Consider the following 15,649-nt stretch of genomic DNA (forward strand, 5'->3'; position numbering starts at 1 on the left):
AAGAAATAAATAATAATGTAAAAATGCATTCCAATCACATGAAGTCACGAGCATAACAGCCAATCAGATCGACTGGTCAGCCGAAACGCACGGTCAAGCGCCTCGTGGCTGGCTACGTCCCTGCTTACGTCTGCTTAAGAGGAATTTGACTCCCAAGCAGTAATTAATTCAATATCATTGATCGATTACAGATCAATTAGGCGTTTAATCCGTCGTTCGGTCATTATTTTTGTCTCTTCAGGCATTTTTAGTGACGCCACCTCCCTCACCCTAACCCCGACCCCCCAGCTATGTTTGAAATAATAGGTCAGCAGTGTGGAGTAGTGGTTAGGGCTCTGGACTCTTGACCGGAGGGTCGTGGGTTCAATCCCAGGTGGGGGGGACACTGCTGCTGTACCCTTGAGCAAGGTACTTTACCTAGATTGCTCCAGTAAAAACCCAACTGTATAAATGGGGAATTGTATGAAAAAATAATGTGATATCTTGTAACAATTGTAAGTCGCCCTGGATAAGGGCGTCTCCTAAGAAATAAATAATAATAAAATACAAGTTGTGTGTGTGTTGTAAAGTGTGAAATACTAAAGGAAAGACATCGAGAGAGAACCTTTCTTTTCTTTTCTTTCTTGTGGAAGAGTTTCTCGTTGAATGCGCGGTGCTTCTATCGGTCGTCCTGCGGGTGTCAGTGCAGTTTTGATGTCCTAATATGGAAGTCGTGTGATCGGCAGCCGTTCTCTAGAGGGAAACGTGATGTCATATGAAGAAGAAAAAAAACATGAAGCAGAAGCAGTTGGGTGACAAAATACCCTCCTTGTATATAGCTGAGAGAGAGAGAGAGAGAGAGAGAGAGAGAGAGAGAGAGAGACAGAGAGAGAAAGAGAGAGAGAGAGAGAGAGAGAGAGAGAGGTACAAAGATACACACACACACTGACTTTCAGAGATTCAGAGATACAGACACTGACTTTCAGAGATACACACACACACACACACTGACTTTCAGAGATTCAGACACACACACACACTGACTTTCAGAGATACACACACACACACTGACTTTCAGAGATACACACACACACACTGACTTTCAGAGATACACACACACACACTGACTTTCAGAGATACACACACACACACTGACTTTCAGAGATACACACACACACACTGACTTTCAGAGATTCAGAGATACAGACACTGACTTTCAGAGATACACACACACACTGACTTAGAGATAGAGACAAACACACACACACACTGACACAGAAAGAGAGACACACACACTGACTTACAAATATACAGACACACACACTGACTTTCAGAGATTCAGAGATACAGACACTGACTTTCAGAGATACACACACACACTGACTTAGAGATAGAGACAAACACACACACACACTGACACAGAAAGAGAGACACACACACTGACTTACAAATATACAGACACACACACACACACACACACTGACTTTCAGAGATTCAGACACACACACACACTGACTTTCAGAGATACACACACACACACTGACTTTCAGAGATACACACACACACACTGACTTTCAGAGATTCAGACACACACACACTGACTTTCAGAGATTCAGACACACACACACACTGACTTTCAGAGATACACACACACACTGACTTTCAGAGATACACACACACACACTGACTTTCAGAGATACACACACACACACTGACTTTCAGAGATACACACACACACACTGACTTTCAGAGATTCAGAGATACAGACACTGACTTTCAGAGATACACACACACACTGACTTAGAGATAGAGACAAACACACACACACACTGACACAGAAGGAGAGACACACACACACTGACTTACAGATATACAGACACACACACACACACACACACACACACACACTGACTTTCAGAGATTCAGAGATACAGACACTGACTTTCAGAGATACACACACACACTGACTTAGAGATAGAGACAAACACACACACACACTGACACAGAAAGAGAGACACACACACACTGACTTACAGATATACAGACAGACACACACACACACACACTGACTTTCAGAGATTCAGACACACACACACACTGACTTTCAGAGACACACACACACACACTGACTTACAGAGATACAGAGACAAACACACACACAGAGACACAGAGAGAGAGAGACACACAGACAGAGACACACACACACACAAACACACACACACACAGACACACAGAGCAGGCCTGACCCTGTTGTTATAGCTTAGCCTTTAGAAAGCTGCACTTTTTAATTTTTCTATATAACAGACACCCGCTTCATAAAAATAAAACAACCCAATTCTCTGAAACAATATCCTGTGTGTGTGACACCCTTGCGGTTGTAACTCGAGCACTTGCAACGAGCATTTGGGGTCTAGCTTGTAAAATGTTAAATATAGCAGAAAAAACATTCGTATTTAAGAATATTTAATATCACTAGACTAGACTGTATTATAATGACATTGTAACTGCAGTTTGAGATCACTAGACTGTATTATAATGACATTGTAACTGCAGTTTGAGATCGCTAGACTAGACTGTATTATAATGACATTGTAACTGCAGTTTGAGATCACTAGACTGTATTATAATTACATTGTAACTGCAGTTTGAGATCACTAGACTAGACTGTATTATAATGACATTGTAACTGCAGTTTGAGATCACTAGACTAGACTGTATTATAATTACATTGTAACTGCAGTTTGAGATCACTAGACTAGACTGTATTATAATTACATTGTAACTGCAGTTTGAGATCACTAGACTAGACTGTTATAATTACATTGTAACTGCAGTTTGAGATCACTAGACTGTATTATAATTACATTGTAACTGCAGTTTGAGATCACTAGACTAGACTGTATTATAATTACATTGTAACTGCAGTTTGAGATCACTAGACTGTATTATAATTACATTGTAACTGCAGTTTGAGATCACTAGACTGTATTATAATGACATTGTAACTGCAGTTTGAGATCACTAGACTAGACTGTATTATAATGACATTGTAACTGCAGAACCATGTTTACTGCACCTTTCATTGTGACAAAGCCACACACACACCCCCCTCCCCCTCCCCCATCAAGGGGATTGCCTGCAATAAGGTCATGTTTAGGGAAGTGGAGGGTACTGTTACAGACAGGTGTGTTTACCTGGTGTTTACATAGCAATCAAGGAAGTGATCTGATGAGAGAGCAATCCTTCAATAACCCCCCTCTTCCCTCTCCCCCCTCCCCCCCCCCCCCCTCCGAATTTCAGTCTTGGCTTCTAAGGCAAATTCAAACACATCAGTCTACTCACAAAACCAAAAGTGTCAGAACTGAGGTTAGTGATAGGGGGGGGGGGGGGGGGGGTCGGGGGGGTTGTGTTGAGAGGAAAAAAAATGATGTGTCAACTTCCTTATTCGTTTTTAAAGCAAAAGGAGAGGCAAAACCCTCTCTCTCTCTCACATCCTCTCACAATAGGACAATCAGCCTCTACAGTTGTGTATTTTTTTTTTATTTTGTAAGGGAAGCATCGCTGGGTGAATTCTACCAAAAAGCATTTTTAATCACCGGAACTATGTACGTATAAGAGACTCGGTGTTGTTGTCGATTTTTTTTTTTTTGTGTTGGTGCGAAAAAGGAAAGACAAAACTGGCAAAAGGATATGATCCATTAAAAAAAATAAACCTCTCTACTGGTTTGACTGGTTTACTCAGCGATGGAACCGCCACAGCAGAACCTGCTGGCGAGACTGAGCCAAAATTTCTGGACAGCTGTCGTAAGTAAAAAAATAAGTAAAAGTTCTTTACATTTTCTTAAATCGAGTTCTGATACCTTTTTTAAACAGTGAGGTCTCTTCAAGTCGGATTTGTGTCGTGTTTGCGAATGCGATCTAGCCTGCTCGGTGTGGGCTCAGTCACAGTATTGTAAATGTGCAATCTGTAATTCAATGCAACGTCACTGGAACTGCGATTGTGAATTCAGTTTGCTGGGGTTATTTAGTATAAACTGCGTGAACTTGAGTTCTTGCGAGGAGTTGCTTGTGTTACTTTTTAGTGTAATTGTGACTAGAATTATAATTACTGCATAAGAACATAAGAAAGTTTCCAAATGAGAGGAGCCCATTCAGCCCATCTTGCTTAGTAGCTTATTGATCCCAGAATCTCATCAAGCAGCTTCTTGAAGGATCCCAGGGTTTCAGCTTCAACAACATTACTGGGGAGTTGGTTCCAGACCCTCACAATTCTCTGTGTAAAAAAAGTGCCTCCTATTTTCTGTTCTGAATGCCCCTTTATCTAATCTCCATTTGTGACCCCTGGTCCTTGTTTCTTTTTTCAGGTCGACATTGTCAATTATGGCAACGTAATTGTAATTGTAATTGAATAAAATAGCACATGTAAAGACATTCCTCAAACCAATTCCTCTTTTATTTTCTAGGCTTTTATTCAGCAAGTCATTAGCAACATATTAAACCCAGAGAACGGACAACCAAATGAAGCAGAACAAATTTTACCAGCGGAGAGAGCTGCTGGACAGGAAGACGTTACCACAGGGGTGAGTTGCCCTGGCAACCGACAGGAAGCAGCAGCTACCGCAGAGTGTTGTCATGGGGACCAGGAAGCAGAAGTGGCCCTGACGAGGCAAACAGACTTTGAAACTCCTGCTGTCAGTTGTCATGGGACCCGAAAACGGAATGCTCAGGGAGTGGTTGCCGGGGGGCGTACCCCTGGCGTCCAATGGGATTTGAGGGGCACAGAACAGGTCAAAACACACAAAGAGGTTTGTTCCAGGGGGGAGGTTTCAAACAGAAACCGACAGAGGGAAGTGATCGACAGTAAGAGCGACATCGCGGAACCTTCAGAAGAGAGAGTTCCGGAAGAGGGTTGCCGTGACAGCCGACAGGAAGCCGCTCCGGGGGGACAGGATGTGGGTGACACGGAGGTCAGAGGTCGTGGAGGTCAATCAGAAGAGGATGATGAAGATTCTAGCAGCAGAACAGCTGCCAGAGAAGAAGAGGTGAGCTATGCTGATATGATCAATAAGTACACCAGAAAACTTTGGGAAGAAGTAAAGACCATTCGGTCCATCAAGGCTCATCTCTTGTTAGTGCACCGTTCTCCCTATTGGGGGTATAGGGGGTGAACTAATTTAAAAACACAGGATCTAGTCTTTTTTTTTGTTCCCAGTGTTTTAGATCCTACAATTTCACCTGGTAGGCCATTCCATGCATTTATAACTCTGTGTAAATATTATTATTATTATTATTTATTTCTTAGCAGACGCCCTTATCCAGGGCGACTTACAATTGTAAGCAAATACATTTCAAGTGTTACAATACAAGTAATACAATAAGAGCAAGAAATACAATAACTTTTGTTCAAGCAAAGTACAAGTGTGACAAACCACAATTCAATAATACAGCAGATAATAGTGATAGTTACATCAGGATATGATTAAATAGTGATAGTTACATCAGGATGTGATTAAATACAAAGTACTACAGGTTAAACACTTGGCAGATTACAGTATTCTGAAGTACAGGATTAAATGCAGTAAAATAGGGGGCAGATAAGAGCAAAATAAAGCACATTTACATGAAGGGTGATAGTGTCCCAGGATACAAACAGAGCTATAACTCTATAATCTCTAGTCTGCTTCCAGTGATACCCTCTTGCTCTTCTTTCTGTGCTAAATTTAAAGTCTTGGGTTCACTTTCTCTAGAGCGTTTAGGGTTTAATAGACTTTCTTTTCTTTTTTTCTAGGCTGTCGCTAAAACAGAACCAGAGGTCTTGGAAAAGCTACAAGAGGTTCTTCCGCCAGACCCAAAACGACCCGGCGATCAAGAGTCAGAGACCCATGAGGTGCCTTCGAAAGTGCAATATGGTACGACCCCTCTCAGTGACTCCGCAGGGGGGTCCCAATCACAGAATGAGGGCCCCCTAGAGGCACACGTTTTCGAAGAAGCTTCTTATCGCCTGCAAGCGATCCCGGAGACCAGCCCGGATCAGTGGGAGGTTTCGAACCTGAGCACTGAACACAGCTGTAGCCAGGTGGAGAGAGTGGGGGAGGAGAAGACGGAGAGAGAGACTTCGAGAGCGGCTCTAGAACGAGGACTGGGTCAGTCTACCGGCTTTCTAGAAAAGGACCGTGGCGGTCTAGAGCTGGGGTTGCTAGAGCAGATTGCTCTGATTCAAGAGAGGCATCCTGAAGACTCCGTGCCCACCTTAGATTGTGAAGGAACCACCGATGCAGATAAAGATCACCCCTTGACTGCAGCAACGGAGAAGGGGGGAGAGAGAGAGTTGGGAGGCAAGCATTACGCTGCGGAAGATCAGGGCGATACCATCACATCAGGGGTTGGAGTTGAAGTTGGAGACAAGACTGAGAGAAAGACGGACTTCGTGGAAGGGAGAGATGGGCTCTCACCGGAAGGAGAAGAGCTTGAGAAGCGGGTTCAAGTTGAAGTTACAAAGACCGAAACTACAGTCTTGCAGTTTCAGATACACGGTGACTATGAAGAAGGCGATCAGATGACCACGTGTATCTCATCATCATCGCCAGACCTTCAAGCTGAAGGTGCTGAGAAGCCAGAGGCAGAGTCAGGAGACGTGATGGAGGTGGTAGAAACTTCTATCGAAGAACCAGAGCATGGAGAACTAGATGGAGAGGACAGGAGGGAAGCTCCTGCAGAAAATTGGGGTGATCGCTTATCATCGGGATTTCACAGTGGAGAAGCTGAGAAGACACGGGGAGAGACAGAGCCGGGAGGCATGCTTGAGGCTGTACAGACCTCTGTCACCCCAACAGAGCACGGAGACTTGGGTGAGTTAGCAAGCAGAGACGGCACAGCAGAAGGTCAGAGTGGAGAAGCTGAGAAGACACAGGGAGAGACAGAGCTGGGAGACATGCTTGATGAGATCTCATTGGAAGGAGAAGAAGGACTTGAAAAGTTGGATGAGACAGAGGCTGATGATCAGGAGATGCCTGCAACCTTAGAATCTCAAAAGCAGACAGACCCAGAAGAGGACAATGAATTGACCACCGGACATGTCTTACCAGCAGACCTTCATGTTGAAGAAGGAGAGAAAACAGAGCAAGAGACAGAACTGGGAGACAAGCTTGAAGAGAGAGGTGAGATCATATCGGACGCTCCAGCACCACCGCGAAGGGAAGAAGGACTCAAGGAGTTGGATCAAGTTGTTATGATAGAAACTGCGGAGATAGGAGATGATCGGTCAACTGTCTTAGAAGAACATCACAGTGACCAAGATGAAGAAGAGAATGAACTGACCACACAAGTAGGGGACCACAAGTCTGTGGAAGGAGTGGAGATCTTATTAGAAGCTCCAAGACGAGAAGAAGAAGAAGAAGAAGAAGAAGGAGGAGAAGAAGGAGAAGGAGGAGAAGAAGAATTCGAGAAGCTGGGAAAACTCAAAGGACTACCTTTTGACCAGGAGACACCTACAGCCCAGGATCCCCAAGCAGAACAACTCAGCGAAACGACCACACAAGTGGACAGCAAGCTTGAAGAGAGAGGAGAGATCTTTTCAGAAGTTCCAGCACCAGAGCATGAAGAAGAGATGCTGGATCAAGTCGAAGTCATAAAGACGGAAGTTGTGGAGTTGGGAGATGATCAGGAGATGCCTACAACTTCAGAACCTCAAAAGCAGAGATACCCAGAAGGAGACAATGAATTGACCACCCAAGTAGGAGACCAGGAGAGAGTTGAGATCTTATTGGACACTCCAGCACCAGACCGAGGAGAAAAAGGTCTGGAGGCGTTTGAACAAGTTATTAAGGAAGAAGCAGCCGAGATGGGAGAGGATCAAGAGATTCCTGAAGATTTGCAAGAATCGCAAGAACAAGAACAGCAACAGAGTGACCAAGAAGACAACGAACCGGCCACAGCACCCGGAGACCCCGGGCTGGACGAAAGAGAAGAGGCTTCATCAGAAGTTCCACTAGAAGAGGAACCAGAAGGGCTTGAAAAGTTGGAAGATGCTGAAGGACTGGATCCCGAAAAGGCTTCAGTTGACAGGAGGGAGAACATGCTGGGCGGGTTGCCTGGTAGAACCGGGCTTGAGGCTTCATGCCACAACGTCGCAGAAGGAGGAACGGATGAAGACCGTTCCTCTGCATCTCCAGAGGCGCAGGAAGAAATCTCTGAGCCGGAAGAGGAAGATGGGGAGATGTCTTATCACTACCCGGGCTACCATGGAACCTTGCCTGTATCTCAGCTGTTCAGGGACCTTCAGGAACTAGCAACACTGGAACGTTACAGAGAAGAGGAGGCGGCTATCGTCCAAGGTCACTTGTCTACAATTGAGGAAGCTGGAGGGAGAGATGGAAGACACGAAAGAGAAGAAGAGGTAGAGGAAGAACAGAATGAGACAAAGTTGTGGAAACAAAGACTGAAGATGGCTAGCATTGAAGAAGAGGAAGAAGAAGATGAAGAAGGGGTCGATATTTTAGTATCAAGACTTCCGCTTGAAGGTGCTGAGAAGATATATGAAGAGATAGACTCGGGAGACGTGTTTGAGGTGGTAGGTGCCTCTGCAGAAACTTCCATCGAAGAACCAGAGCATGGAGAACTAGATGAAGCAGAGAAGAGGGAAGCTTCTGCAGAGGATTGGGGTGATCGCTTATCATCGGGATTTCAGAGTGGAGAAGCTGAGAAGACACGGGGAGAGACAGAGCCGGGAGGCATGCTTGAGGCTGTACAGACCTCCGTCACCCCAACAGAGCACGGAGACTTGGGTGAGTTAGCAAGCAGAGACGGCACAGCAGAAGGTCAGAGTGGAGAAGCTGAGAAGACACAGGGAGAGACAGAGCTGAGAGGAATGCTGGATGAGAGAGATGATTTCTCATCAGGAGAAGAAGGACTTGGAAAGTTGGATGAAGTTATCAAGACAGGAGCTGCAGATTTAGGAGAAGATCTGGAGGTATCTGCAGACTTGGAATATCAGGAAGAACAAGGCAGTGACCCAGAAGAAGACAACGACTCTGCCATGAAAGACCAGGGTGGTACCTTAACACCAGGACTGCAGATCGGAGACGCAGAGAAGACAGAGAGAGAAGCAGAACTAGGAGACGAGCTTGAAGAGAGAGGCGAGATCTTATCAGAAGCTCCAGCACCAGAGCATGAAGAAGAGATGCTGGATCAAGTCGAAGTCATAAAGACAGAAGTTGTGGAGTTGGGAGATGATCAGGAGATGCCTATAACTTTAGAACCTCAAAAGCAGAGAGACCCAGAAGAAGACAATGAATTGACCACTCAAGTAGGAGACCACAAGCCTGAGGAGAGAGTTGAGATCTTATTAGAAGCTCCAACACAAGAAGAAGAAGGAGAAGGAGAAGAAGAAGAAGAAGAAGAAGAAGAAGAAGAAGAAGAAGAAGAAGAAGAAGAAGGAGGAGGAGAAGGAGAATTCAAGCTGGGAAAACTTAAAGGGCTACCTTTTGACCAGGAGACACCTACAGCCTTACTGGAAGGAGAAGAAGGAACTGAAAAGCTAAATCAAGCGATGAAGACAGAAGCCACTCAAGCAGGACAACGTAGTAGTGACCTAGAAAATCAAGGACTGACCACGCCATCAGGGGATCATGGGCTGGAGGAATCCAGGGGGTCATTAAGGGACGATCCTGAAGGAGGCACGGAATTCACAGGAGGACAGGGGAGTGACCTTCTTGAAGAAGAGATCTCAGCTCTGTCACCAGAAGACCAGGACCATCTGAGAGACAGTCAGAGACAGGGAAAGGAGACGGGAGAGAACGAGGGGGTACCAACGCTCCAAAAGACAGGAGAGAGGGAGGGGGTACCAGGGCTCCAGGAGACAGGAGAGAGCGAGGGGGTCCCAGGGCTCCAAGAGATGGGAGAGAGGGAGGGGGTACCAGGGCTTGAGGAGACGGGAGAGAGCGAGGGGGTCCCAGGGCTCCAAGAGACAGGAGAGAGGGAGGGGGTACCAGGGCTCCAGGAGATGGGAGAGAGGGAGGGGGTCCTAGGGCTCGAGGAGACGGGAGAGAGTGAGAGGGTCCCAGGGCTCCAGGAGATGGGAGAGAGCGAGGGGGTCCCAGGGCTCGAGGAGACGGGAGAGAGCGAGGGGGTCCCAGGGCTGCAGGAAATGGGAGAGCGAGAGAGAGTCCCAGGGCTCCAGGAGATGGGAGAGCGAGAGGGGGTCCCAGGGCTTGAGGAGATGGGAGAGAGTGAGGGGGTACCAATGCTCCAGGAAATGGGAAAGAGTGAGGGGGTCCCAGAGCTCCAAGAGATGGGAGAGCGAGAGGGGGTCCCAGGGCTCCAGCAGATGGTGGAGCGAGAGGGGGTCCCAGGGCTGCAGGAGATGGGAGAGAGGGACGGGGTCCCAGGGCTCGAGGAGACGGGAAAGAGCGAGGGGGTCCCAGGGCTCCAGGAAATGGGAGAGCGAGAGGGGGTCCCAGGGCTGCAGGAGATGGGAGAGCGAGAGGGGGTCCCAGGGCTGCAGGAGATGGGAGAGAGGGACGGGGTCCCAGGGCTCCAAGAGATGGGAGAGAGTGAGGGGGTCCCAGGGATCCAGGAGATGGGAGAGAGCGAGGGGGTACCAGGGCTCCAGGAGATGGAAGAGAGCGAGGGGGTCCCAGGGCTCCTGGAGATGGGAGAGAGTGAGGGGGTCCCAGGGCTGCAGGAGATGGGAGAGAGGGAGGGGGTCCCAGGGCTCCAAGAGATGGGAGAGAGCGAGGGGGTCCCAGGGCTGCAGGAGATGGGAGAGCGAGAGGGGGTCCCAGGGCTGCAGGAGATGGAAGAGAGAGAGGGGGTCCCAGGGCTCCAGGAGATGGGAGAGAGCGAGGGGGTCCCAGGGCTCCAGGAGATGGGAGAGAGCGAGGGGGTCCCAGGGCTCCAGGGAATGGGAGAGCGAGAGGGGGTCCCAGGGCTCCAGGAGATGGGAGAGCGAGAGGGGGTCCCAGGACTCCAGGAGATGGGAGAGCGAGAGGGGGCGGGTGGAGTGATGGAGACACCAGCAGTAGAGTCCACCGGCAGTCGAGATGAATGTGATGGGTCATTGGCTACAGCAAAAGATACGGAATCTAGAAGATTTGAGCCACTAGGGGAGCTACAGGTAATGTAATGGTTTGGATTTGTTTTTAACTTACACAGCACCTTGGGATATCTATAGTTATATATTGTAGTTCAAAACTTCCTTTTGCTTATTATATTTTAGATTTAGTGTTTACTTTTCTTTCTATACAGCTGAAGAAAGGCCTTTGTCCGAAACGTCCTGAAATAAATTATTATTATTATTATTATTATTATTATTATTTAAAACCTTTGTGTTCAAACCCCCAAAAATATCTACTCATCATGTAAAAAAAATAAATAAAAAAAAAATCCATAAACCTTACCGGAGGTTAATGTGTAAGTAATTGGGGGTTCCGAAAAGCATGACGCGTCCCCCGCGTGCTGCTACAGCTGTTTAAATAACGTAGCTGTGACTTTTCTCTTCATTGTTAACATCATGACAAGTCATTTAGCAGATGTTTTTATCCAAAGCGGCTTACAGAGACTAGGGAGGGTGAACTCTGCATCATCAACAACTGCTGCTGCTGCTGCAGAGTCACTTCCAATAGGAGCTCGTTTGTTTGACGTCTCATCCGAAGGACGGAGCACAAGGAGGTGAAGTGACTTGCTCAGGGTCACACACACACACACACACACACAGATACACACACGCACGCACGCACACGCACGCACGCACGCACGCACACGCACGCACACACACACACACACAGGGAGTCAGTGGCTGAGCCAGGATTTGAACCTCCTGGTATCAAGACCCCCTTTTTTTTTACTGCTGGATGAGTAAAATCTTGTAAGAATTCAATGACTCAAGATGTAAACTTTCTCAACGTTTCTTTAAAAAAAATAACGCAGATGAATTTGGAAATGTATGCTTTGCATTCTCATAATAATAAATAGACTTCTGGTGAGAGTTATGGAATTTTCCTCTTTCCCATTCCCAGATCCTGGATGTGAGGGCGCAGAAATCTCGGATCGCTCTTCGGAACAAACTGTCCCGTCCTCCTCGTGCCCCCAAAGAGCTGCTGCAGACCCCCAGCCTCGCCCCCTCCCCGCCCACACCCCAAAAACTACCCCGTCCGGCCGGCATGGGATTGCCTTTCAGACTGCCAGGTAAAGATTCTCGTGTGTAGGGATGAATTCTGGAGGTTCACCTAACCCCAAGCAATTCAACCCGTAGGCGTGTTGAGTTAGATCAAGTCTATTTATTTGAAGGTTAACACACAGATTTTACAGAGCGCTCCGGAGACCCACTCAACCGGTACTTTATCAGTACTCGGAAAAATGCGATCTGCCTGAATTCTCCTTTACATCAGTATATACAGCATTCTCTATTCTAAACGTTGCACCAAAAATATTCTAACAAGCAGCAGTTAATTCAGTCTTGTACCAATCACCTTGCAGCCCACGTCTGTAACTCTTTTCAACCCTATATCAAGAAAAACAACCATATAGGGTCATACCACCAAATGGTGTCTACTGAAGCAGTTAAAACTGGTCCCACTATCCCCCATTCCATTCCCCACCCATCCTTACACCGCTTCACCCCAACCATCATCTATATGAGAGGCTCAAAACTTACCCAACTGCATGAAGTTATAGTTCACATGCAACTTCATATAATTATTCCTTCACGTGTCATAGAGCTTTGAATCAATTATTATTCCATTTACAGTTACAATTATGCTGCAGGAAATACAATTATAATTTCACTAAAAATTAACTCCCCACATTAACATGTTTACTCTGTTTCTTCTAAACAGCTCAAGCAATACTAATCACATCTACAAATACATTTCAAAAATACCAGAGAACAAACTAATAAAACGGTCTGATCGATTTGAAAACTTTTGAAATTTGATTTGATCTGATTCGGACCCGTGTTTGTGTTCAGGTTTGGGGGCAGGATTGCCAATGCTGAGAAAAAGGGACAGAGATACCGAGAGAGTCGAGACTGAACCTAGACCACAGGTTAGTAACTAAGAATATTAACAGGGCTGGGAATCAGACCCCCGCTGCACAGCAGTGTGATCCAGTCCTGGTTTCGCTAGGAGTTTAATAATCAGACACGCCTGAGCTTGTTAGCTAGACACACTGGGGGCTGATCAAGCTGGTAGTAAAACCTGGAATGGGTGACACTGCTGTGCAATAGGAGTCTGATTCCCATCCCTGCAATAATAATAATGCTGGTTATCATCACAGGGCTGGGAATCAGACTCCCTCACTTGTGTACTTGCATATATCATGCAAAAAGATGTAAGTATTAATTACATTATAATAATGCATAATAACATTGTAATGATGTGTAGTGGTTCACCAGCAGTGTGGAGTAGTGGTTAGGGGCTCTGGACTCTTGACCGGAGGGTCGTGGGTTCAATCCCAGGTGGGGGGGGACACTGCTGCTGTACCCTTGAGCAAGGTACTTTACCTAGATTGCTCCAGTAAAAACCCAACTGTATAAATGGGGAATTGTATGTAAAAATAATGTGATATCTTGTAACAATTGTAAGTCGCCCTGGATAAGGGCGTCTGCTAAGAAATAAATAAATAAATAAATAAATAAATAAATAAATAAATAAATAATAATAGCTACAATGCAAATACACAGTAATTAGAGTAATTAGAGACACTGTTACCTAGTTATGATCTCGGTGATTGTGTTGGTGGCTTTGAAAGTTCAGGATTTCGTACAATGAAGTAGAGATGGTCAGTAAACAGCTTTTATATATTTCAGATTCCCTCCGTCAAAGGGGAACCAGAAACACGCAGCTCAAGCGACGCGGGGACGCTTTTACAAGCCAGACCGAAGCCAGAAGTGAAGCCAAAGTGGACGCCCCCAGGGAAAGCTGGGTAATTTTTTTTTTTTTGGTCCGTTTGGAATATTTTCAAAGACACAAACTTAGCAGTTATATAAAATAACAAATCTAACGTAATGCTGTCTTTGGTTAGGGGAATGAATATTAGTGATAGGAAGATCAAACTCCAAAATTACACTGTGTTAAAATATTATCCTTCTCTGCACTGATGGATATTTCACAGTGATAGAGACAGACTGATAGATAGACAGACATAAAAAAACATCTAACGTAATGATATATTTATCTTCATCAGACAGATGAATATTTTACAGTGACAGATAGATGCATACATACACAGATAAAAAAAATCAAATTCGATTAAATATTATCCTTGATTAGGCATATGGACAAATAACAGGCACAGAAATAGTTAGCTAGACAGACAGACGGACAGACAGACGTGTGCCCTTCTCCACACTCGTTTTTTTACACCGCTGTTTTCTTCCCCCTCTCTGCAGGTTTGGGATGATCCACCCTCAGATGATGTCAGAGTTACAAAACAAGCTGAAAAAACCACAGAAAGATTAGCAAGAGACTTCCAGACAACGGCACACAGAGAGAGAGAGAGAGAGAGAGAGAGAGAGAGAGAGAGAGAGAGAGAGAGAGAGAGAGAGAGAGAGAGAGAGAGAGAGAGAGAGTCAATTCATCCAATCTCGGAGCTATACTCCACCATTCGCATCTTTAAAATCCATTCTCTCACCTCTTATTAGCTTTATTAACAGGATCACCGGCCCCTCCCTTTAAAGGAGCGCTGACCATCTTTAAAATCCATTCTCTCACCTCTTATTAGCTTATTAACAGGATCACCGGCCCCTCCCTTTAAAGGAGCGCTGACCATCTTTAAAATCCATTCTCTCACCTCTTATTAGCTTTATGAACATGATCACTGGCCCCTCTCCCTTTAAAGGAGCGCTGGCCATCTTTTAAACCCATTCTCTCACCTCATAATTAACATAATTATCACTCCCGCTCCAGGAGCCCCAGGGCACCCCCCTCCCCTCTCCCCCTCCCCCCTCGCTGTCACACTGCCTCTGAACCTCAAAGACTGCCGCTTATCCAGAACGTAGCTGCCACACTGCTTTCTCGTAAGGGACCCCAGTTCTGGCTCCTCAGACTGGTTACCAGTGAGCTACTGAATTGATTTTAAAGCTGCTTCCTTCTCCAGGAACGAGTAAAACTGTGTGTTGCTATTCCTTAACCTTGAGATCAGAAAACCGCAAAACTTTTTAGTTGCCTCCCCCCCCCCCCCAAAAAAAAAGTCATTTATAAATCACCTGGAGGCAGAGCGTCCCGTTTGTAGAATTGCATTCGCTTAACATCATCGGGCAGGTTGAAATGCTGGATTCTATGAAGCGTCAATTGAAAACGCACTTTGTTATTTTAGAACGTGCTTTTATATCGTTGTTTGTAGCTGGAGTGTGTTTGTAAGCGTGAGCTGTCCTTTGTTTTTGTTTGTAAGTCTGTGCCACGCTCTGGATGCAGTGGCGTGAAGGAGGGGGAGCTGTATCAAAATAAATGTGGATTGTATTTATATTGTGTCTCTTATTAGCTTTATTAACATGATCACCGGCCCCTCTCTTTAAAGGAGCGCTGACCATCTTTAAAATCCATTCTCTCACCTCTTATTAGCTTTATTAACATGATCACCGGCCCCTCTCTTTAAAGGAGCGCTGACCATCTTTAAAATCCATTCTCTCACCTCTTATTAGCTTTATTAACAGGATCACCGGCCCCTCCCTTTA

General features: G+C 45.8%; 1 protein-coding gene across 1 annotated transcript; it reads left to right on the forward strand.

Annotated features, from left to right (window-relative positions):
- The first annotated feature begins 3,391 nt into the window (after positions 1–3,391).
- LOC131723347 (nestin-like) lies at positions 3,392–15,438 on the forward strand. Its single transcript, XM_059017014.1, has 7 exons — positions 3,392–3,783; positions 4,443–5,021; positions 5,768–11,092; positions 11,994–12,162; positions 12,944–13,020; positions 13,784–13,899; positions 14,366–15,438. The coding sequence occupies exons 1-7, from the start codon at positions 3,724–3,726 to the stop codon at positions 14,433–14,435; spliced, it is 6,396 nt and encodes a 2,131-aa protein (XP_058872997.1). The 5' UTR covers positions 3,392–3,723; the 3' UTR covers positions 14,436–15,438.
- The last annotated feature ends 211 nt before the right edge of the window (positions 15,439–15,649 follow it).

This window comes from Acipenser ruthenus, chromosome 54 (genome assembly GCF_902713425.1).
Source record: "Acipenser ruthenus chromosome 54, fAciRut3.2 maternal haplotype, whole genome shotgun sequence".
NCBI classification, from domain to species: domain Eukaryota; kingdom Metazoa; phylum Chordata; class Actinopteri; order Acipenseriformes; family Acipenseridae; genus Acipenser; species Acipenser ruthenus.